This window comes from Epargyreus clarus, unplaced genomic scaffold, assembly GCF_041222505.1.
Source record: "Epargyreus clarus isolate Ecla_fem2 unplaced genomic scaffold, WU_Ecla_fem_2.2 ptg000003l, whole genome shotgun sequence".
Classification (NCBI taxonomy): Eukaryota; Metazoa; Arthropoda; class Insecta; order Lepidoptera; family Hesperiidae; genus Epargyreus; species Epargyreus clarus.
In genome coordinates this window covers 11,500,571-11,525,139 of record NW_027332211.1, presented here as the reverse complement: position 1 = coordinate 11,525,139, position 24,569 = coordinate 11,500,571, and the positions used below count along the sequence as shown (strand labels likewise).

General features: G+C 35.4%; 2 protein-coding genes across 5 annotated transcripts in view; one reads left to right on the top strand and one right to left on the bottom strand.

Moving 5' to 3' along the window:
• Lpin (phosphatidate phosphatase LPIN) overlaps positions 1 to 20,329 on the top strand; it is a 33,508-nt gene extending 13,179 nt beyond the window's left edge. For 2 of the 4 annotated variants that reach the window (XM_073088847.1, XM_073088856.1), the window contains exons 3-16: positions 535 to 767; positions 2,114 to 2,602; positions 3,182 to 3,277; positions 4,357 to 4,736; positions 5,290 to 5,425; positions 5,941 to 6,139; positions 7,031 to 7,158; positions 11,037 to 11,266; positions 12,297 to 12,412; positions 13,780 to 13,928; positions 14,582 to 14,720; positions 15,628 to 15,843; positions 16,208 to 16,311; positions 17,874 to 20,329. In XM_073088847.1, coding sequence (XP_072944948.1) covers positions 535 to 767; positions 2,114 to 2,602; positions 3,182 to 3,277; positions 4,357 to 4,736; positions 5,290 to 5,425; positions 5,941 to 6,139; positions 7,031 to 7,158; positions 11,037 to 11,266; positions 12,297 to 12,412; positions 13,780 to 13,928; positions 14,582 to 14,720; positions 15,628 to 15,843; positions 16,208 to 16,311; positions 17,874 to 18,015 — 2,757 coding nt within the window. In that variant the 3' untranslated portion in view covers positions 18,016 to 20,329. Of the gene's footprint in view, positions 1 to 534; positions 768 to 2,113; positions 2,603 to 3,181; positions 3,278 to 4,356; positions 4,737 to 5,289; positions 5,426 to 5,940; positions 6,140 to 7,030; positions 7,159 to 11,036; positions 11,267 to 12,296; positions 12,413 to 13,779; positions 13,929 to 14,581; positions 14,721 to 15,627; positions 15,844 to 16,207; positions 16,312 to 16,446; positions 16,597 to 17,873 lie in introns of all 4 variants that reach the window. The other 2 variants (XR_012103618.1, XM_073088871.1) reach the window with 2 other exon arrangements.
• Positions 20,330 to 20,482: 153 nt separating this feature from the next.
• On the bottom strand, positions 20,483 to 22,397 carry RpLP0-like (ribosomal protein LP0-like). The gene is made up of 4 exons (XM_073088884.1): positions 22,188 to 22,397; positions 21,870 to 22,114; positions 21,133 to 21,381; positions 20,483 to 20,770 (listed from the first exon to the last, which is right to left on the bottom strand). Exons 1-4 carry the CDS (start codon positions 22,213 to 22,215, stop codon positions 20,555 to 20,557), a joined length of 738 nt encoding a protein of 245 aa, XP_072944985.1. The 5' UTR covers positions 22,216 to 22,397; the 3' UTR covers positions 20,483 to 20,554.
• Positions 22,398 to 24,569: the final 2,172 nt, after the last annotated feature.

Here is a 24,569-nt window from a genome sequence, read left to right as displayed (position 1 = left end):
TTTGATACGACACGTGCAGGTTCTTCTTTTCTTTTTTTAAAGTAAATTTGATTTACATACATTATTATAATATATAATTATTTTTTGTTATTATATCATTAGAATTTTATGTATGCATCAAGTATTAATAAAGACTTAATTAAATTTAACTACGCTTACATAAACTTGAAGTCTCGGTAGATTTTATCAAGGAAATAAAAACAAAAGAAAATTATTAATAATATTAATGTTGTTTTTTTATTTCTCAAAGTATATAATTGTCCATTGTGATTAAGCACCCATATAATTTTTAATGATTCTTGATAGATTTGAGCAAAAAAATCTGTCTTAATTATAAAAATTATCTGGTTGACTACAAAAAAGCAAATAACCTACGTTCGTAGTTAAGTAACTTTACAAGATGTATGAAAAAAACCTCTGTTAGAATGGAAGAAATATTACTTGTCTCTGTGTACCTTCATAGAGTTTTTATAACCGAAAGAATCTTGTGCGCAAATGTAAGAGTTTTTGATAATAACGTACGCAATTTATCAGGTTGACTTGGAGCTCAATGGCGAGCAGCTGAACATCCAGATGAAGCTGGGTGAGTCGGGCGAGGCGTTCTTCGTGGAGCCAGTGGGCAAGGACGAGGCGGAGTGCGCGGCGCACCTCGCCACCTCGCCCATACCCGCCACACGCTTCGACGAGCTGTACGAGCCGCGCCGGCGGAACTCCCTGTCCGTTGTTGAGCCCGACCATGGTCAGGCGTCAGATTACACCAAAAGGAGGTTCGTCTTTAACTGTATTTTTACCAGTCTCAATGCGTGGATGGTATTATTCTCTACATGGGGTTAAAGCATCAAATCGTCCCAAAAAGTCTATTTAAATTCCCTCATGATGTAAGTCACAGGAATTGCAAAAGTAAATGCAAAATTCTATAATTCCTTCTCGATCCACTTGTAAACAGTAAAGAGCACACTCTTAAGTGTAAATTGTAACAGGGGTGAGGAACCAATGTTACAATGAAAGTAATTGCTAGGAATTGTTTTATCGTCATTACCCTTAACGCATTTACTACGCATGAATTGGCTGTATCATTTAGGTTGATTGTGAAGGTCCCACGCGGTTTGCGGTGCTGGTTTAACCTCAGGTGAACTGTACCTACACCCGATGTAAATTAATTTATATATATTTATTAACTGACATGTAAGACTGATTAAGTATGCATGAAAGTTAATAGACGATAATACATAAAAGTTAATCATAAAATGACTACATTTCCTGCTGTAAGGAAATTTAATGATAACTAAGTAGGTACATATATAAACTTCAGTAGACGCGTAAGATGACATGACATGTTTTTAGCGTAAAGTGGAGGTGACAATATTTGACCTTGGTTTTCCACGAGTTGCAATGGATTCGTATGTAATGAGAAGGAAATGCGATACTTTTCCTGTATACATTTTGCAACATTTGTACCACGGAACTTGTGAGGGCATGATATTCCGAAATAAATTAACTTAATCGAAATACAAAACATGTATATTACATTTCAATGTTTATCATGTTCTATGTTTTGTAGGCACATAAATATGAGTTTAAACTCCAAACTATATTATTCTTAACTCAGGAAAGGGGAAAGACCTTCTACTCTCATGTTTTTATTTGCCATTGAAATGCATTGTGCAGTCAATGATCTTACCGCAAAGAAGTCGTCCTTCACTAACTACACCGTGTTGATATTTCATATTATTATTCAATATCTAGGTTTTTATCCTCACATTTTAGCGTGTTAGATCTGAAATTTGTTTCATATTGTCCTAAATAATATAGTTATGTTGGAAGAGGCAATTTCATAGTCAATGCCATTTGCATCGCGATGCTCAAGACATGAAACGGTATTCTATAAAAACTAGAAAGCGAATTCAATTGCATATTGCAATTATATCGTTTACATACGCATGAAATCCGAAAGCGAACATGTTGTTTGTAAACCATTTATGTTCGCAATATTTATGCTAACAAGAGTTACATGCGCCATGTATACCTATTTGCTCATCATTACACGCTACTAACTTAAAATAGTGTGACGCGGACTGATGAGCTAGGAATTTCACCTTCTGTTTATTTTCAGGTACACCGCGGATGGTCAAACTATGCAGAAGCCTGATTTAAGTAAATTAACAAAGAATAAAGCCAAAGATGACAAGAAAACAAACGACGATCATGAGAACGATGCGTTGTTCGAAATGGACGGGTTAGATGAAGCTTCGACGGACTGGCCGGACGCGAAGCCGAGAACATTCGCAGCGGCGCAACTCGGGGAAGCAGAATGTGAGGCCAACCAAACAGTACAAAAAATTAGCGCGCACAACGACTTCCGCCCGATAGAAGCGGCCCCTTCCACTATCGAGGAACTTAAACAGAACGGTAACGGAAAGAAGAAAAAGAAAACTAGAAAAGTAAGCTCAAAGAAGAAGCACCAAAGAAAATCCTCCACTAGCTCAATTTCGAGCCAATCCGATCTCGCGGGTTCCGAGCGAGGCTCGCAGCCCGCCCCCATACCCAACACCACCGATATACATTTCTTTAGTGACACCGAAGTTACTGCTCCATCGCTTAGGTAAGTGTTATTTTTTTTAGTAACGTTTATTTACTATACTACAAGAAGGCTGTATTACTCGCCTTGGTAAGAAGCCAAATTATTTACGAAATAAATAGAGGTATTTTGTAATGAAAAGTTAAATGTAATGTACAAATGTCCGTGGCCTACAACACACCAACAACGTGAAAAACAATTTTTTTTTCGTCAACTTGTGACTTTGATTCCTTCCTGAGTTCAAATATCCATTATTTTACAAAAGAAGTTGTCATATTAAATATGATAAAATAAAATCTTTATGTCAATCAATTTTTATTATAAACAAATGACAAAAAATCTTTAAATTCCACATTGATTTTGATAAAATAATGTGGTATATGTAATAAAATTGATGTTATGTGGTGAGCAATCTTGGTGACCGTTTAATAATTGCGGCATTTCGCTGCACTATACATATTTTACCGCGCGAGCCGAGTTTAGATTAGACGCATAATATTAATGTTCAGAGCGGTCATAAAGTTGGCGTAGGATAATTAATTTTAAGGCGAAATAAAACACCTGTACGAGCGTATATTGAGTAGATTATTCGCCTGGTTACAGCGATGAGATGTCGAACATGAAGCTGAACGGTGAGAACCGCATCCCATTAGCGTTGTCGGACACAGCGTTCGAGGTGCACAGCGCCTCGAGACACGCGTAAACATCATTATTATCTAAATCTCACCTCGCCTCGCTTGCAGTAATCACATACAGCTCTTGTTGACATTCCAAATCGATTTATGTTCCGTTGTGGATCGATTTCGAATCAGTCTTGAGTCTACAATACGCATCACGCTTTCGTAGAATAACGTTTAATACGGTACAAATGTAGTGCTGCTCTGTATGGTTGGTGCCTTTGTGAGATATTATCTGTTACGTAATTTATCTAAGTGACTCAGTAGACGTACTTAACGTAGTTAGAAATCTGCTTTTTGTACTGTAAAACTTGTATTTTAATTGTATCTAATTAATTTTATTACTTTTAGTACAAAGTCGAACAGTATGATTATTGCGTCCACTGCTTTTTAATCAAAATATATTCTTATAAATAATGATTATTAGAGGGTTGCGTATCAGAATATAACCATAATTACCAATTTCTTAATTTGCTTAATTAACTGGTTTAGGCCGTGACGTTTTACTTGAATTTTACTCCGTACTTGTGACTGACGCTTCGTCGTCTTCACAAAACACTAAAACTTCTTGGGCACCGCTACTCTGACTACTACCTACTTAAGATATTTTAATCTACAAAAAACTAAAAAGACTGACCGGTCGTCGTTCCTCTAGGTGGGACGTCACTGCATTTCTCAGAACAGAAGTCTAAGCCATCTCCTCCGAATGGAGATAAAAATATATTCACCTTTCTCTTTGTAAAGTTCGATTAATCAGTAAAGTCCATTATGATAGTCAGTGTTTGCTTCGATGTTATGATAACACTGGGATAACGATAGTCTACACTCACCATTTCGGCATATCGCGTTGAGTTTTCAACACTATATCAACAACATCTCTTTTACTTTTTACGTACAAAATCTCTTTTACTTTTTTTCTTGCATCAGTAATCTAATATTGCTAACGTTTAATTTAAAGTATTTCAAAAAATATGGGAACTAAAATTTCCAAACCGCTCTCGCTAAACTTTTGTATTTGTCGGTTTAGTATTTTGGCTATTTTGTAAATATAGATTTGAATATGTAGTGACTTTAAAATAATAACGCTTCATACATTTTTAGCAAAGGATCTCGGCACGGTACGCCAGTGCAGTCTGATACCGAGGTGGAATTGGCAAGGACGACGAGTGGGGATAAGTCTTCTCAGTCGTGGCGGTGGGGCGAGCTGCCAGAACCCCCGGTGCGAGGACCACAGTCTACTGAATCTCCTGAGTCCCCGGCCTCGCCAGCCTCGCCTGCCGAACCGGCGTCTCCAACAGAACCGCTGAGTTCGGACGAAGACCGGCCAAACAGACGAGGGGTCCTCAGTGGCATGTTCCGCTTTATGACACGTGATGTGAACGATGCGGCCACCGAAGGGGTGTACCTCGATGATCTGGACCGTGGACAAGTGGACCCCAATTTGTACTTCCCGAAACACCATTCTGAACGTTATAGACCAGGTAAAGGGTACTTTTTAGAGTAGTTTTAAATAGGTATAGTAGTTTTAAGTAGGTAATAAAATTTGCCTTTTTTAAGCTACATATTTATTTATACTGGACTAATAGTTAAATATTTATAATCTATACATACATATAAATAAAATGAGAGTGTCTGTTATTAATATTGAAATAACCGCTTTTTACTACATGCATATGAATATACATACGATATATGTACTAAAATAACATTTTTACAATTTTTGTATGTCTGGCTGCTTATTCTGGCTAATCTAATAAATGGCCTGACCGATTTTGACGGGACTTTTATTGGCAGGTAGCTGATGTAATAAGGAGTAACTTAGGCTATTTATATTTTAGAACTAGCTGTGCCCCTGTTTCTTTTTAACGCGGGTGAAACCGCGGGGCACAGCTTATACACATATAAAATGTTATGAAAGTTCCTACGTTCGTTATAGAGAAAAAACCTTTTTTTAATAGAATTTGTGTCTTATTGTTAAATAGTTATACTTTAACTGGAGCGAAGTTTGTGTATAACATCGTTGGTTTGCTGCAGGTGGTGCGGGAGGCGCGGGCGGCGGGCCCACGGAGGAGGAGTACGAGTCGGGCAACGGGCCGTCGCTGCCGCAGTCGCCCGCCTCGCTCGACGCGCCCGTACTCGACTCCGATGACGACGAGAAGTTACTCTCCAAGTGAGTGTTACATTTCACTCAATGTTATTTTTGGATAAGATTCGTATGACTTCTGTACATATATTTATTTTTATGAAAGTCATTGACTACTTAAACATTGCTAAGATCGCTTTTTGATTTTTTTAATTGTGTATTTCAATGTGTTACTTCGTTTTTTTCTGGATACCGTACATTAATTTTGATTTTTTATAAATTGGTTAAGTATTTTAGCTATTGTAATATATTTAGTTTTCTGAACCACCACAATAAAATCTGGCTTAAAACTTAAAATAAAACGATGAAAAGTGGAAAGGGATATAATATTCAACAAAATCAAAGTTTATACGGATAGAGGTTATGTTAGGTTAGATTAGGTTAGGTTTACACGTGTATAACACGATGCGTTTCTTATTTTATAAAGGTGACGTTTTTATATGGAAATTTAGTATTGTTTCCTTTTATCTTTTACACTCATAGAGATTAGGTTAGGTTAGGTGAAGTGTACACGTGTATAACATGATGCGTCGTGTGGTCAGGGGCCAGGTGACGGTGTGGGCGCGCGAGGGCGCGGTGTCGCGCGCGCTGTCGTTCGAGGAGTTCGTGTCGCGGTGCGGCGACGGCGAGGCGGGCGGCGGCGCGCGGCTCGAGGTGCGGCTCGGCGCGCGCCGCCTGCCCTGGCGCGCCGCCGCGCCGCTGCTGCTCTCGCTGCTCGCGTACCGCCGCCCGCTGCCCAATGTGAGTACACACAACACTTGTCGCTTTGCAAGAATATTGGCACAACTCAAATAACCGGCCGAGTTTCTTAACCACTAGGCCACAACGCTTTTCATCAAACTGGAGATGTGTGATTGGCTTGCCTGCTCGCTGCACACCCCTCGTATCTCTGCTACTATAGCTCTGCTTCCCAGCTTAAATGGTGTCCGAAGCTACGCAGAGAGAAGACGTATAAGTAACCGTATAAGATTAGTTATTTACAAAAATTATACTCTCTCTTTCTTCAGTTTTTAAAACCGGTTTTTTCCCTTCTTCACGCGAGTTTTATGTCAAAATAAAAAAGCTAAGAGGTTCATAAAGTATCGCATGATGTAACTAAGTTAATGCCTTAGTATTGAGATTATGATTAATAAACATCGTGACGTCACATGTAATTAAAATATTTATTTATAGATGTGACAATAAAATAAAGTATAATGATGTGAGTGATGATAATTTCAACCCGGTTATAGCATAAACAAATATTGTAACGGACGAACTGAATTTATTTTGTCATAAAATGAAAGATAGGACCTAGAAAACCTTTTGAAGGTGGCAGAACCCTTTGTGCTTCAACTCCGGCGGCACCATCGCCACCCCTACTTCTGTCTTATAACAGCAGTGTTAAGCGCTGCTGTGTTCTGGTTTGAAGAGTGTGGTAAGGGAGACATACTTTTCCGAGGCGTTTCAGCTTAGTCCTCAGGGGTAGCGGCGCATCTGTGGCCGACCTCCGGTACGAATATCTAATCCTATCTGGAGTCGATTACAGATGTCCATGGACGGCAGTAGCCACTTACCATCAGGTGGACACGTCAAGGAAGACAGATCCAAAAATAAACCTAATGCTAATAAAAAATAATGTTGGTTGGGCAGCGGGTGCTGGAGGCGCTGGAGAAGGGCGACAAGGACGGCGGCGAGGCGGCGGCGGCCAGCGCGGACGCGGCCAAGCCGCGCTCCTACTCCTGGTGGAGCTGGCGCCGCACCAACACCGACCCCAAGCAGTGCGTACACTATCTCTCACTCTCGTTGTACTCTATGTTACACGCATTATACTCTATCTTATTCTGTTTTACTCTAATTTTACTCACTCATCTTACTCAGATACTTACTCCTTACTTGTTTAAATATTCTTTTGAGACGTGTAGGAACACTTCACAGACGTTGTCGTGCCAAAAAAAATCTCAACATAGCCATCTGACGGGACCAAAGTACACTACAGATCAAGCTGGTCAAAAATTATACATTTCATAAAATTTCTTGAAATCGGTTGAGTGATTTCAGAGATTAACGTGCACAAACACATGATCGAAATCACGTGTTTGTACACGCTAATTACAATCATGTAAATTGTGTATTGTGTGTAATTAATACATGCACTACACGACTACACAATACATATATACACTTTTTAAATATAGTGTGCGAAAGAACGCGTTATATTGATATACCTCACACACTGACGACTTGTAAGCTGAGCAGACATTTTCACATGCGGTTCAGAGATAACGTTTCACATGTATCTTTGTCTATGATATGAGCACATTGACCTATAATTGGAATAATCCATTTTTATATTTCGACAATATCATTTTTGTTGTTTACTTTGTTTCATTTTTTTATTAATATCGTCATTTTTTTATTTTTCTTCGTATTAAAGAAACTTGTAGAACTTAAATCGCGCTTACACATTTACACATGAACTTATATACATACAAAAACTTTAATTTATTTATGTTTATTCATGTAGATATCCGCTACGTAGCTTCTTAGCGTATATTTTCAGAATATAAACTTGTTAATCAGAAAACCAGTAACAAACATACATATATGTTACTTATTTTAATGTTACTTGGTGTATAATGTATAGTACCTACCATCATCAACATCATCATCATCTTCTATCATTTTCGTTTCTCTTCTTCTTTGTATCCCATCTTTCTAGTTCCTCTACTTTGTTTACTCTAGGACTAGGGATAATCCAGCAGTATTACATTTATGTTATTTTTTTTAATATACAACTTTAAAAACGATCTTTGAAAAATGGCAAAGCTTACATAGTTTATCATTTTAATAATTCAGAAATAGAATAGATTAATAAAAAAAATAAGGTTTCGTTTTTCTTATTTTATTACTTTCATTTACTTCACATTGTAAGATTGATGTATGAGACTAAGACACTCAGACGAAAAACCACTTATGAATAATTTCTGACAGTCGATGTACCGGATGTAATATATTGTGGCAACTCGGCCATGAGCCAACGTGAATCTTACCTCTTTTTTCGTGATAATAATAACAAATTAATTGTTGTTATCATTGCCCGTTGCTGGATTATATTCTCGAAAGTCAGATCGAGGTCGTAATCCTTCATTTGCAATGTAATTTCTTCAAATAAGATAGCCCTTATGTTATTGTTAATCTTGTTGGTGCAAAGTACAAATAGCATTTCCCTCGTGGCTCATACTCAACGACCTTGGTGGGTGATGTGACTATCTATAGATTATATGGAACAAGATCCAAGAAATCGATGTAGCAACACATTTAGACATAGATAAGCGGATGTCTCGGAAAGTATACGTTTTACATCGCTCTGTACATAATAATAATGTGTACTTTAAAAAACATACATTTAAGTTGCTTTATGACTACCACTGTATACAGTAAGTTCAACATTTTGTAGTAGGCGGAACATTAGTTTTAAAATAATTTGCTAGAAGAAAAATCAAGTAATATGCAGAAAAGAGGTTGAGAGTGTACAGCAATATAATTAAAGCATCAATTTATAAAAAAAAATATATAAATATTTATTATTATTATAATGCTAATATAAAACGAATGAACGAATGTGTTTGGGATGTTCCACCGCCCGTCTATTGTTCGAGCCAACTTCTACTTCACATAATATTATAGTGTCCGTAAACATTGCGACAGAATATTTCTGGCACGTGACACTTGAAACATCCTGTGGTTCACTTGATATATCCTAAATATAGACAAAACAAGCAAAAGGACTAGCCACTTTCTGAGATCATATGAATTAACATCATTTATGAATTGCATGCCTAGGAATGTTACTGATTCCATTATGCGTGAAGCTGTCGCTGATGTTGTGAATCACATTATTACTGTAGATTTATCCGTAACAAAGATTATTGTACCAACAGGTACTTTGTGCAAACTATCAAGAATAAATAAAAACAAATCACTTGGCATCGAGTATATAACATTCAAAGTCTGCTCATTGTCTGCTTGTGTATAAATTCTTGTAAATAGATTTTCACCGTCTATTCGGCGTCGATTGTTTATAAAGGGCTATGTAAACAAAGTTATATAATAAGATTTGACGAGATTAAGCAAGGCCACTTGCTTACTTGAAGCACGAATGAAAATGGTGCTTACTTCATTATGTGTAACAAAGAACCGTGATTATTAGAGAAAATAGTAAAAATAATACCATTAAACGGAAAGATTATCGTGCATAATGGAATAAACAACATTGCACATTTCAAGCCGGACTTATTATAATGCGTCACCCTTATTGTACCGTGAATTGGTATATTTTAGATTATAATTGACTGTGTGTAATTTCACAATCCTCACAAATTATATGATAAAATGTAACGGGTCATCAGGAAATGAGTCATTACACTAATACATGGTAAGGGGGGAGGGGGTCATTATATAAATTCAACTAGTTCTTGAGTATAATTATTAATTATTCATAAATTTATAAACTGGAGCGTAAAATCGTAGGGAAACCCCTTCTCTGGCTCAAAATTTCAAATACTGCGAAACAATCATCGTACTTATTTTTAATAATCTACATACGGATACTACACACGGCACTTTTAAGACGTATTTCAGTATTACATCTTCATATTTTTATTTGATTACTAAAACAGTTTTTATGTACCTATGTATGATGTTTATTGTTATAAATGAAAACATGCGTACGCATAAATTGGCCGCGCACAAATCAATGACGTTGAAGCGATTACGTTTCATTCGCGTTATCACAAATAATATTATTTATACATATTGTACAAATTATACGATAAAATACCTAACGTAGTCTGCCTTTGTTTGTGTGAATCAATAACGACAAAGGGATTTTTTTAACAGTAGTACTTCACGGAGATGTCAAGAATAAAATTATTTTTATAATTAAACGGTTTTCTAATGGCAGTTCTTCCAGCTATTTAAAAAATTCTAATAGACCGTAATAGTATAACCATTCATGGTTCGAGTCCGGCAACACCACCACCCACACCACCACATCTACTTTTTCCTTATGGCAGTAGTGTAAAGTGCTGTAGTGATCTGATTTAGGGTTTGTGGTAATGTAAAGAAACAAGGCATTCTCACTTCTCAGTTGTAGACCTTTGAAAGGACTCACATCTTTCTTGTGTTATATTGATGGCATTTACAGCAGTGACTGCTTGTCAGATAGATTTCATGCTCATTTATGAAATATACGAGTAGGTAACATCTGCGCTCGACGTTTGCTTCCGTGTATTAAAAACAAACCAAATGAAAGCTTTACAGTTACCTTTTTATATCTCAAACAAAATCAAGTTAATTAAGACCACCTTTGTGTTGGACTGTACATTTTATAATTAAGCAAACTAATTGCGATATAACAAAAACAATTATGAAATTTTCTTTGAAGTAAAGTGTTCCGCATGTTATGTGAAACTGCGCCTGAATTATTTTTTCGTACGTGTTGATATATATTTTTCTATTTTCAAACATTTCCAATATATTTAATACAAGTAATTTGTGAATTTAGGGAATGCTCATCTCGATTATATTTTTTAAATGAATACTTTGTAATCTTTTTTTTGGATATTTGTGACAATAAAATTATTTTTGAATGTAGGAACGAGCCGTCACCGCCTAAGGATGGTATCCAGAAGGATTCATACATGCCACAAATTGAAGAGATGAAGAAGGATGAACTAATTGGCATTGACCAAGTGGACGGTTTGACTGAGAACGTGTTGGAGGAAAACAAAGAAGTGGTGAATATTGATGAGGGGCTGGAGCCGGAACCACTGACCACTGATGACGTCACTCCCGGTGTGGAAGACAAGGAAAATTTACCAAAAGGTATAACTTATGCCCTAACTACATTGAAAAATTTCCCACAACACACACTTCATTCCATATACACACACAAACACATTGTTTACTAAAAGTAATAATTCTTATTGTTAGTTAACTACACACTACAAAAACATTATAAATATACATTTTTCATTTTTCATAATATATCAAATAAGTAACTAAATTTAATTACTTGACGTGAAAAAGAATAATTAACAATTCAATAGTTTAATTAAATTATTCAGATTATCATTAAGTTTTTATCGTGTTATATCTCGAAGAGAAACATTAAAAGTCATTATTATAGTAGTCACCGCACATAAGGATAATTAATATAATATAATATATAACAAATAATTAAATGAAGAATAGATGCATAAAATTTTGTTTTATAGATGATTTTAATGACACCTTTGTTTTGAGTAATTGTTTCCTGGGGTATTTTTAAAGTTATTTATCGTTTTTTTTTAATTCGTTAAATCTAACAACTTTAATAAGGACAAGAGCTTATTTTATTATTCTGTAATAATTATATGTGTTAGTTATAAAGTGTTGATATTTTTAATTGCGAAAGTCGATGGTTAGATGTGGTAAGAAATTTCAAGGTCGAATGAAGACCTGGGCGCAGCGACTCAAACTGTTGCAACTAATTAATAAGTTGTGTGGCGTCGATATGCCAAAAAAAATAAATAGATAACACTTTCTAAATTCGCCTCTCGCTGAGTTATTCTGTACCACGTGTGAGATGAAAAGCAATTTGACAGACACCGCGAACAGAAATCTTTTATCCTTGAAAATCTAATTTAAATTTAATTTGTTTGTTTGGGAGTTAAACCTTCGGCGTATAAAACCTTTGTGGTGTTCGATATGGCGGCCGCGCCGCATGGGTCGTTAATCAATATTAGCGAAGTAGGTCACATCGGTTAACAGAATGTAGAATCAATTCATACACAAAGGATTGCATCGAAGAATGAACTTTCGCATATTATTTAGTTTTGATAATATTTAAATGTGTACGTCTATGTTCTTTCAGTTGAGGAACGCCATGACCAGAGTTCATCGGACTCGGATCACGACGATGCAACTCAAAAGAGATCTCGGAGGCAGTCCACCTTCCGGAAGACTTTGCGACTCTCCTCTGATCAAATTGTAAGTACCTATTTTATAATTTCTTAATGTTTTGTGTATTTTGACGTTTTAAGGTTAAACGTCTTTCCCGAAAAATAATGTGAGTAACATGTTTCTTTATGTTTAACCTTGTCGCTATTTGTAGTATCCATTTACGCTGGCCCTGATCTTGAAATATTCATACCAGGAATTAACATTTTCACGTTTAAAGGGAGGTAGTCTGTTTACAACATATTTCATGGCGTAGGTTACAAGGAGGGTAGTTTACAGGTGGTGCGGTGAATATAATTAAAAATTAGTAAAAATCAAAATTAAAACGAAAAGCAATGATATTGGGATGAGAGACCAAACCAATGTCACAGTATATAGAAAGTTTGTATGAAGTAAGGAATCGAATAATTATTAAAATCTACCCCAATTACAAAATAAAATAAAATGAATAAGCAGGTGTGATAACATCTAAATATCAGCACATATATTTAAAATGTAGTCTATAACTATATTTGGCGCGGCACTAGCTGATTAACATGGTCTGACCTTGTAATAAGTTATTGTGTCGTAACATTTCGTACTAAAGAATTTTACCTTGAAAGTGCAATAAACCTGATTTATGCTATATTTTATATTTTATCTTCTCTTAGATGATTCGTTAAAATTACTTAAAATTTATTTTATATTATGTGAAATGACACTAGGAAGTGAATAAAAATCTGTTTCATAGCGTGTTTTAGTTGTGTATGTAATGTAAAAATAGTATATATCTAGGTGTAATGGTTACTTCAACGTCTTGGCTAAATAAGATCCTACGTAAAGCTAATAGGTAAATATTTGAAACACGAAGTAATTGATTTAACTAGGTGAAACAATCTAAAATAATTCATAGGCAAGTGGTATACCAATAACATAAACCAATACCAATAATCAGGAGTTTCGAAATAAGCGTTTATTTTAAGCAAGGCAGAAAATTTTGAGTAAACATTTTGATTATGCGAGTGGTGTACTACCGTGGTGTGGTATGTTCACCGTTTGTACGATAAGATGTATTGTACTACCCGCGATCCTTTGTATAATAAATGTGAGATTGCAACCCGCCGGTCGACTCGAGTCAGTCATATTCTGGTAGTGGTGAGCGACGGATGTGTCGCAAGCGCACAAATCACAAATAGGCTGTTTTCTTGAGTTGGAACTTCCAACCCCTGTTGTCGAGTTCAAGAGATAACAATGCCCAAGAATCTGATCAAATTACTTTTTGTCGTTTATCTTAACGTTATTAAAATCAAAACTGTTCCAATGTAATAATGTTCTCACTATTCCTATAGACATCAGTGAATATATATTTTTTTTCAAAATACGTAATGTCCATTTAATTCAATAAACTTTTGTTATAGAAAAAGCTGAATCTGCGCGAGGGCATGAACGAGATGGTGTTCAGCGTGACCACCGCGTACCAGGGCACCACGCGCTGCAAGTGCAACGTGTTCCGCTGGCGGTACGACGACAAGATTGTCATCTCCGACATCGACGGCACCATCACCAAGTGAGCCCCTTTGTTTAATCCGTTTCCTACCACTACCATTATTTTACGTACAGCTATTCACCGCACTGGCCAAGTGTGAATTGGTAGACTTAATGGCATTTGAGAACCTTTTTTTACAAAGTTTTCAGGCAATTTACCCGTGATGTTTGCCTAGATGTTTAAAATAAATGATATTTTATGGAAACTTATATATCTTGGTAAAATAGTGTTGTGTGCCTGTGTTTCACATCATATATTAAAAGTAAGTTTATCGCTCTCAGAGGAAGTGGGTGATTCCCCCGTCTCATGACGAAATTGGCACGCTATACTTGTTAATTCACATTGCATAAGAAAATGAATATTGCAAATATTAATAGTACAGTGTTCAATTATTACTCGCTTTTCGCTAGTAGATCATTCGAATTTTTAGTCATTACTTTGAATTGTAACTGATATTTGATATGTTTAAGACTTACTCTAGACAATTATTACTCATTTACAAACAAACGTATACCTTTTATACATTCAATAAAGAAGCTGTTGGAATGTGCCTTTGGCTGGTACACTTGGCTTGTGTTCTATTGTTTTGAAAGTTATAATTATATTGATAATGTATTTAACGTCATTAGTTTATTTATACCTCAGAATTCAATTAAGTTTCGTTTGTCTTGCAGGTCCGATGTTTTAGGCCACATTTTCCCACTTGTGGGCAAGGACTGGGCGCAGTCTGGGGTGGCGCAGCTGTTCACCAAAATCAAGAACAATGGATACCAGCTGCTGTACCTTTCAGCTCGCGCTATCGGCCAGGCCAGGGTAATGATTATTCTAAGATACATTAGACAGGTTTATAGAAAATTCTCAATATTGTAAAATTATAAAAATAATTATATACATCCTGTCTAGATCTAGAAAATCAGTGAGCGGACTAGACTAATAATGATACGTAATCGTAATTTCGATTTCTTTCTTAATTACTAGTTTTGTTGTTTATTTTGCTACTGTTTTCTAGAGCGTTTGAAACAATTTTAAATTAGCTTTAATTAGATGTTTCCCTGAGACAGTTGTGGACTGAAGTAGAGTGAATATCGCCCATGTGGCTTTATATAACTGGGTTGCAGTATGTGCTTACTTCACCTATGATCTTGTGTAACGTGACTTACATGAAGATCAAACGTTGCAATATACCAGATATGATATACTCAATAAACTCTATTCAGTAATTTTTGTGATTATCTCTTATATATAAACATGAGATGATCCATTATCTCCCCAGGACGTTGTGGTTCATTGTTAGTTTGACTTTTGCTCTGATCACATTATGATATGATTACTGACTGGTTTACGTAGGTTTTTTGCGATATATGGAAAATATATATGGAAATATATATGGATATATGGAAAATAATTATATTATTATTGTGGTTCGTCTCAGGCGGCACCACCGCCACACCTATTTCTACCTAATAACAGCAGTGTTGGGCGCTACTGTGTTCCGGTTTGAAGGGTGTGGTAAAGGAGACAGACTTTTCCGAGGCGTTCCAGCTTAGTCGTCAGGGGTAGCGGCGCACCTTTGGCCGACCTCAGGTAGGAATATCTAATCCTATCTGGGGTTGATTACAGATGTCCATGGGCGGCAGTAGCCACTTACCACCACGTGGACTGCATGCTTGTCTGCTACTTCTATATTATAAAAAAATATATAACATAAATACGTTTGCAGGTGACGCGAGAGTACCTGCGCTCGATCAAGCAGGGCGAGGTGTGCCTGCCGGACGGGCCGCTGCTGCTCAACCCCACGTCGCTGCTGCGCGCCTTCCACCGCGAGGTCATCGAGAAGAAGCCCGAGGAGTTCAAGATCCAGTGCCTCGCCGACATCAAGGCGCTCTTCCCGCACGGCTCCAACCCCTTCTACGCGGGCTACGGCAACAGGGTCAATGTGAGTAGCCTATAAGAACATATACAGGGTGAATTTTTCAAATAGGCTTTAAGGGTCAAAGCCGAAACTATAAAGATTAGCGAAAAATGCTGTATGTAGTAATATAAGAGTAAACATCGGGTGTAGTCCTAAATAATAACCCAAAAAGTTTTATGGACGTCAAAGTAAGGGGATTATTTGCCAACGCAAATGTCCACCATTGTAGTTCTGTTAGTATGTACGTTTATAGGCGAATATTTTATTATATCCATTTGTTAGTCCTACAATATAAGTATGCAGCTTATATTTTTTTTACCCATTTTTGTTATGAGTAGCTCTTAGATTCTGTGTAAGCTTGGGTGATTAAGCTACAATTTATTTGCAGGATGTGTGCGCATACCAAGCCGTCGGCATTCCTATCGTGAGAATATTCACCATAAACTACAAGGGCGAACTCAAACACGAGTTGACACAAACATTCCAATCGACGTAAGTGTAACACTATGTACAGATATCGCATTTAATTTATTTTTCTACGGCTTATTTTATCTCACACCCATGCTGCTGCAAACTAACGTTCCACCCAGTATTATTTAGTATATATATTATATATTTTTATTTCAGTTACCACGTGCAAAGTGACATGGTCGATGATTTCTTCCCGCCACTGAAAAGTGATAATGTTGTTAGTAGTTAACGCGGGGTTCCTTGGGGGTTGTTTTAGAGCATATAATTGTATTAGTAAAAGGAATTAGCGAGCACACGACACTTCCGGTAAGCCGTATGGCATGAATATAGGGGCTTGTCACGATTCAGATCGCGCTCTCTTTTCGACCATTTACAAAAACATACCGCTATCCGATAACTTGTCACGCATCTGGTTTTTATTACTGACCAAGTAACAACCAGCAATCATCGACATGTCATCTGTCTCGTTTTTATATTGAAGTGTTATTGCTGTGTCTTTCTTTCTGACTGTTTTTAGATCAAGTTTTTCTTGTTTCTGATTTTCGAATTGTACTGATTTCTTTACTATTCATGAAATACTAATGGCTATTGATTTGTATTCTTCATCGTTTCTAAGATTACAAACTATAACAGCATTTTACATATCAATCAAACCAATTTTTCCATGCGGGTATATAAAGCAAGTCAGTGCTTGTTATAAATATATTGTAATCACAAGAAATAACTTGGACTAAAAAAATTGTTCAGATCATATTATAAATAAAATTAATAAGTATTTTGTGTACGTCTCTGGCGCAAGGAATTCCGTAACACATAGGACTTTCATTATATAACACCGGTTTCGGTATCATAATATATTAATACATAAATTTCATTTGTGTTGGGTTGCGCTATAATAAAATATTTAAATAATTCTAAAATTTATTTTCTGTGTTTATTTGAACTATTAAAGTTACGTTTATTATTTTTGTATCTTATTGTATTTAAAAAAAAATTAATTGCGGGTAAATACTGATTCACTGTTGATCTTTCCGAAGTGGTATTCGTAGATTTTATGCTGTTACACGTTGTAAGTCAAGTTGTCAGAAAAACGTTGTTGAAAAAATACACTGCAAAATACAGTATAATATTGTATTAGTTATATATAATATAATTATTTACCGCCACATTTTTTATTGTAATAAATGACATTTATGTTAAGGTCAGAAAGCCAAAGCATACAAACGACTCCCTTCGTGGCGCATTGTCGAACTTTAAAAATAATAATGTTACTAATAAATGGACTACTCATAGCAGAAAATGATTAACGCTATAAAACAAAAAAGTGAAGACAAGGGATTACATAATGTGAATTATTTTATAAATGCCTTTTTGTAATACAATCTTAATAAATATTGTAGAATTCATAAGTAAAAAAATAATATAGCTAATTCTAAACTATAAAACGATTATGTAACACGAATAAGAAAGCTATAAAGTTAGAATAGCTAACAAGTTATTGTCAGAAATGTATTATTTTTGTATGGTTATAAGAAGTGTATTTGACTTATTTGTATTTATTTGGCCGTGTTCCCTGTGCGCAGGTACTCGCACATGTCGGTGCTGGTGGACCAGGTGTTCCCGCCGGCGCAGTGCGAGCCCAGCGCGGAGTTCTCGCAGAGCGTGTACTGGCGCGAGCCGCTGCCGCCGCTCTGCCTGCCGCCCGCACCGCCGCCCTCGCACTGAGCCGCTTAGATCCTCCTGGACTCGCCAGCTGGCGTCTACTGTTTATCGACGTTGGGACTTGCTTCCGAGAACATATTGTATACCCGAAGGCTTGCGTCCTCGGATTTACCTTCAGAAATCAAGGGACCTAAGACTGGATCTTGGCGACCTGCGAGTGAATTTTGAGACCTTCATCTCTGAACCCAATAATTACCTTCCCTTCGTTTCTCCCTGCCACGTCCGTTCGGAACTCCAGATCTAATAATTTAACATTTGGAAATTTGAGCTTATATAAATACTTACATGAACACCATTTGTAAGCTACTTGCTCTTGCCTTTTTAAGTATGTATGTCTGTGAAAGTGATGTGTGCAGTTGAGTTACATTATGTTAAACATCAGGGTATGTCGTAATATTGACACTTAATAAAATTTATATTAGTAATTGAAAAGCCACGTGTTCTTAACAAGTTCTCCTAGCGGTGTTAGCCGACTTCTGGATGTTTTGAAAGTGTACTAAAAATGTCATTAGATCTGGAATAAGATCCTCATTTTTTACATACTTGGGAATGTTACTCATGGATGCGTCTAAGGACTTATGAGACTGTGCACTGTTCAACCAAGAAACCTTTAATTATTGTCAGGAGAAAAACATCAGAGTTGGCCACATTTCCTAGTCGTATTTAGTATGCGCGTTACTAAAAATATTTTTTGCACTTTCATGTCATTTGGGCTTACAATATTTATGTGGAGTAGCAATTTGTAACAACTGTAGATTATGTGTTTGCTCAATTCTACTCTATTGTAAGATTATAATTTTGTAAAGCACTTGATATGTGATCTCTTATCAATGATTCAAAACGCCTTAGTTTACAATAGTTATGAAGTTCATTGTATTGTATGTCAATACATATTAAATACCGTAGTCTGGTCATTAAAATCTTGTATTCATATATGCATTAAAGAAGTTCAGCAAATGTGTATTGATATGTTTGTTACCAATACCAATTTCATTCTTTGAAGCATCAACCTTTATTTGAACAAATAGAGACTTTGCACAGTTTAGGTGCTTTGCCAGTACGTATGATATGCAATTAGTCTTAGTGTAGTCAGGTAATTTACCTTTAAATATAAAAAAATATGCCGGATGTATTAACGGTTCATGCCATTAGTGTGACAAAAATAGTTTGCTTGGTAATCGAAAATGATTATACCTTATTTTGTAATAATATAAAACTATTTAATTATAATAGTTGGATTTTCATGCATAGGAACTGTTTTTTTTTCTTTAACTTTAAATTTTAGTTTCAGAAAAGTACTGAAAATGTTTCAATTGTTTAATTTCTTAATTACACATTTTTTATTTTTATACCATATTAACAACTTCATTATTGTCATCTTATCAATAGTTTGTACCAGTGACAAAGGACATGTTATATAATACTATATGCTGTGATATAACAGTGATCTCATTTTCACAACTATATCACACAGTAAGGGTACCGGGATTGCTTTAAGATCAAGTTAACTTTTCGTTTATTTATTACAATGGCCTTTGGTCCAAACTTTTTTGAATATGGGAAAACATCTTCTATGGCACTAATAGCCATCTTTAGTTTAGGGAAACAACTGAACATGTACAAATATTCTGATAAACATCAAATTGAATAATTGTTAATTCTTATTTTTTAGTTATCACATCCTCCGAAATCTATTCCATAGTTGCAATAATGTAAACATTAAGGTATTATTTTGCTGATTGTGTGAACTGTGATGTAGTCTGATGATGAAGCAATGCTTTACTTTTATACTGTGATTACCTACTTGTATGTACATTAAGTTAAATTTGTGTTTGTATACACACAAAATACTGATAAATATGTACTGTTATGTCCGGGCATAGCCTTATGTAAGTGTGCCGGCACGTTAATGCGATTCGGCATTTGGATTTTAATTTAGATATGGCAGCAATATAGCCTTCGTAATTTTCTTTTTAATATAGTATACAGCTACTTTTGTTTGTCAATTAAATGTTATGATAAAAAAAATACCAGTCTACAAAACCATTTCAATTATGCTGGGACAAATGTATGTGTCGGCACCATTTTAGGATAGGTAGGTTTATTTTTTATTATTTTGAAATTTGTTTGGTATAATGCTGACATTTGAACATTTCTTAGTGTTTATTTATTGTGAAACGATTTGATTTGTGGATATCTATTTTTACATTTTATATGAAGAATTTGGTCCTACAGTTAATTAATACATGTTATTTCTGTATCATCTTCAAGCTACAGGTAGGCTTCTTAATTTAAATATATTTTTGTTGAAATTGCACCATGTTTTTTTAATCCTATCACAAGAATGATGTTATGAGGAAACAGATTATGTGATACATTGCACAACAAATAATGTAACAGTTATTATACGTAAAATAAAGAATAAATTGAAGTTAAAATTAAAGTGACAAGAAACAATAAAAGAATCATCTCATATAGATTTGAAGGACTTTAATGCTTATATTACAGTATAAAAATATTACTTTCAAGTAAAACACATTAATTAGGTTTCATCATCTTCCTCCATTGCCTCGTCTTCAGCAGCTTCATTGTCACTGTTGTTGTCCTCCTCATCACTAGGTATGTCCAAGTCCTTGTGAAACCCTTTCCCTTTAGTCCAATGGCATTTAATTACAACTTTGAAATCTGCCATTTGCATGCCCAATAACTTTAATATACTTGCTTGTTCTGGGGTTAAAGTGGCGCCTTTTTTGCATACCTGAAGAACCATATATATTTAAATAGTACAGTAAAATGGTGGAAGTACTCTATGTGGACCTTTTTCGGCAATATTTAGCACCTCTTTAATTTTCACAAGCAGTGAGGTATAAGTTAGAGCTCTTAAAATAACAGATTTCTTCTTAGTATTATCTTGGTTATTACAACGCTAATTGTATGAGTTACAGATATGTAAACTGTGCTAGTGGCCTCTTTACATCAGATATTTATTACATCCATCACAAGATTATTGGTGGTTGAAAGGAAAACCAGCTAAGCTTCTTTTGTAAATTAAAGTATTGTGAAACTAAAAATGAATATTGCTTTTAAAGATAATCTAATTCATTTGAATTAATAATTTACCTGATATTCTTTTATGAGGTTTATAACACCTCTTTCCAAAGATGTGGGTAAACCGAGTCTCCTTAAGTGTGGTTCTATTGTGTGTGAAAAGTCTTGCAGCGGACCTTGGGGTAATATCACATCTCGTGTTGCTACAAACCCTGCTCTAGCATATTCAGGTTCCTGGAAGTCTTTGAACCATTGCAAAACATCTGGGACATCCCTATTAGTCATCAATAAACCACATTGCCCTTTTAGCCTTTTTGAAATCTGAAAAGTAATACATATGTACATTTTACATTAAAATTCTTGTCTGCTGGCACAATATAACTAAAAGTCAAAAAAACATGAAAGTTACGACAGAGACTAACATTGACTTACTTTTATTCTTTAAACTAAATATGAGACGCCTATAAAAAATTAAGTTTTTTTTAATATAGGAGTAGCAAACGGGCATACAGTCCACATGATGGTAAGTGGCTATTGCCGCCCATGGAAATCTGTAATCAACCCCAGATAGGATTAGATATTCCTATCTGAGGTCAGCCACAGATGCGCCATTACCCCTGAGGACTGGAAAGCTGGAACGCCTCGGAAAAGTCTGTCTCCCTTAGCACACCATTCAAACCGGAACACAGCAGTGCCTAAGACTGCTGTTATGAGGTAGAAATAGGTGTGGCGGTGGTGCCGCCGGAGTCGAACCACAAAGGATTCTACCACCTGCAAAGACAAATGGTTAAAAAACGTTCAGTACATACCATGTTCAATTGTTCTTCCACTTCATCACTCTTATTCCTGCCTAATGCAATTGCCATAACTTTATTTTTCCCGAAGAAGAACCTCGAATCTTTCCATTCGTGACGAAGGTCTTTTAACTTTGCATTTCTCATATTGTCAACCGTGAAAAGAAAAATGTGTTCATATTTTGATAATGAATTTCGTATCTCTTCAATTGTCTTCTGTTTTAAGAGCAGACCCTTTTTATTGGTTTTAGTTAAAGAAACTGAAAAAAAAAAACGAATTTAGACAAACAGTCGAAACTCCAAATGAATTTAGAGGTTAACTTAAGAATTTACCTTTTTTATCTCTTTTGGACTTCGGCATTTTTTATTGTATATAGATAATGCACTTTTCGATAAACAATCACAATTGTTCTTAATTAAAATAAACGATAGATATTAATTTACCCAAAAAGATTACAAAATTTATTTCACGTGTTTACCCACACCGTAAATATTACAGCATAAACGTCAGGTTGTCAGACAGACAGTAAATGTCAGGCCTCTGTCATTGTCATCCAGGAAGTGGCTTTATTTTTTTCCGAATTCGTTTCGATTCGATTCAGTCTTCAATTTCATTTGAATATAACCTATATAGGATATATATAGATTATTATATTCTTAGAATATTACCTATATGAAGCCTATATGATATTAAATTTAAGACAAAAGATTCGATTAAATTAAAGAAAAGTTTTTATGTTAATGTAACCGAATTGTGATTTTATAAACTAGAATTTACGTCTTCCGTCAATAAACTGAATAATTTTTAAAATTATTTAAGTTTCGTCGATAACATGGAGCAACAAATACGAGCGTTATAATTAATGATACGCAAAATATTAATAAATTACGTTGCTAAGTTTTGTCAACTTAGCAACATTATGAATAGTTTGTCGGAATGGGTATGCATTGTACAATGAAACTTGGTCGTGCGATCATTAACTGAGGTTGTCTGTGCATTAATCTTTGAACAATAATATTGTTCAAACTTCAAAGACGTATGCAGATTTATACATATAAAGTAATTAATCGTATCGTATATAATTTTCGCCCACTGAAAGTTCATATAATTCAACAATGTGGTTGTGCACCACCGCCTTCTGGTTTTTCACCGTTTACCGATACTTCAGCATGTGTAATGTAAACAACAGTAATGTAATTCAAAAATTGTATAAATAAAGACCTTTTCCAACGCGCCAAATGAGAAATAACAACCAGGATCCTCTTGTTCGGTCGCTCGATAATACATGTCCAAGGATAACAGGATAGTTGTCTATGACTTTACAAATACACATGTTGGCAACCGCCGGCACCTGCAGGATTCCACCAAGGTGACCTTGGCTGATATAATCAAACTTTTTTGTGACATGACAGGGGGCACTACTGGCAATAATGTTGCCAAGTTATCAATACTACCTACAAAGCGGAAAATTTTAAACATCAAATTTATACCTTTTTAACGTATTTGACGTCTCTATGTAATATATTAAATGAAATATTCATTTTATTGCTAATTAAATCTAGTTTTTAAACTTTAAAACTTTATACACTTTGAAGGTGGTAGAACCCTTTGTGGTTCGACTCCGGCGGCACCACCGCCACACCTATTTCTACCTAATAACAGCAGTGTTAGGTGCTGCTGTGTTCCGTTTTGAATGGTGTGCTAAGGGAGACAGACTTTTCCGAGGCGTTCCAGCTTAGTCGTCAGGGGTAGCGGCGCATCTGTGGCCGACCTCAGATAGGAATATCTAATCCTATCTGGGATTGATTACAGATGTCCATGGGCGGCAGTAACCACTTACCATCAGGTGGACTGTATGCTCATCTGCTACTTCTATATTATAAATAAAAAAATACACGGAAAAATTGCCCGGGGGACTATCGCATAACGAAGCGGACAACATATAGCTAAACATACTTTTTTAGCAATTACTATAAGTATGTTTAGCGGTTTGTTGTCTGAAGTTATTACCATTATTTAACTTTTAAATAAATTATTGGCTGAATTAAGTAACATGCAAACTAAAAATCCTGGTTAAAATTAATTTAAATAAATCAAGTTTAGTTGACATGCTCACGCAAAATAATTGTAACTGACGAAACTTAGTAAGTGTCGATTTTAAATGTTATCGCATGTTGTATGGCGCACATTGTAAACATTATCTCATTTTTTTTTCAAACTCGCTAATAGGAGAAGGTATAAATTAAAACATAGTTTCATCATTCAACTGTCTGTTCGAAAAACATTCTACGTAATGGAAATAAATCACATTAAAATCTCATGGTATTTGTAAAATTTACTGCTCAGAAGGTACATTAAAATTGGGTGTATGTATCCATAATCCGATCCGATATCTAGTTTGGCATTCATATACGGAATGAGGTTGAAATCTAGGCCAGACTACGTCGTCTGAGTCTTGTTCCCGAGCTAGTTATATAATTTAAGATACTTAGCTTCATAAGTTAAGGAACCTTACTTGGCAACCAACCCCGTCGACCGATCTATATCGCTCAAAAATTAACGCTCGAATAACGCTCAAAAATTAATACTGGAGAAATTTATGAACGACCTAACACAGAACAAAATAATAGAGTAATAAATTTTACTACTATTAATTTACTAGATATTTGTTACTATTAATTTGGTGTACAATAAAGAGTTTTGTATTATATTCC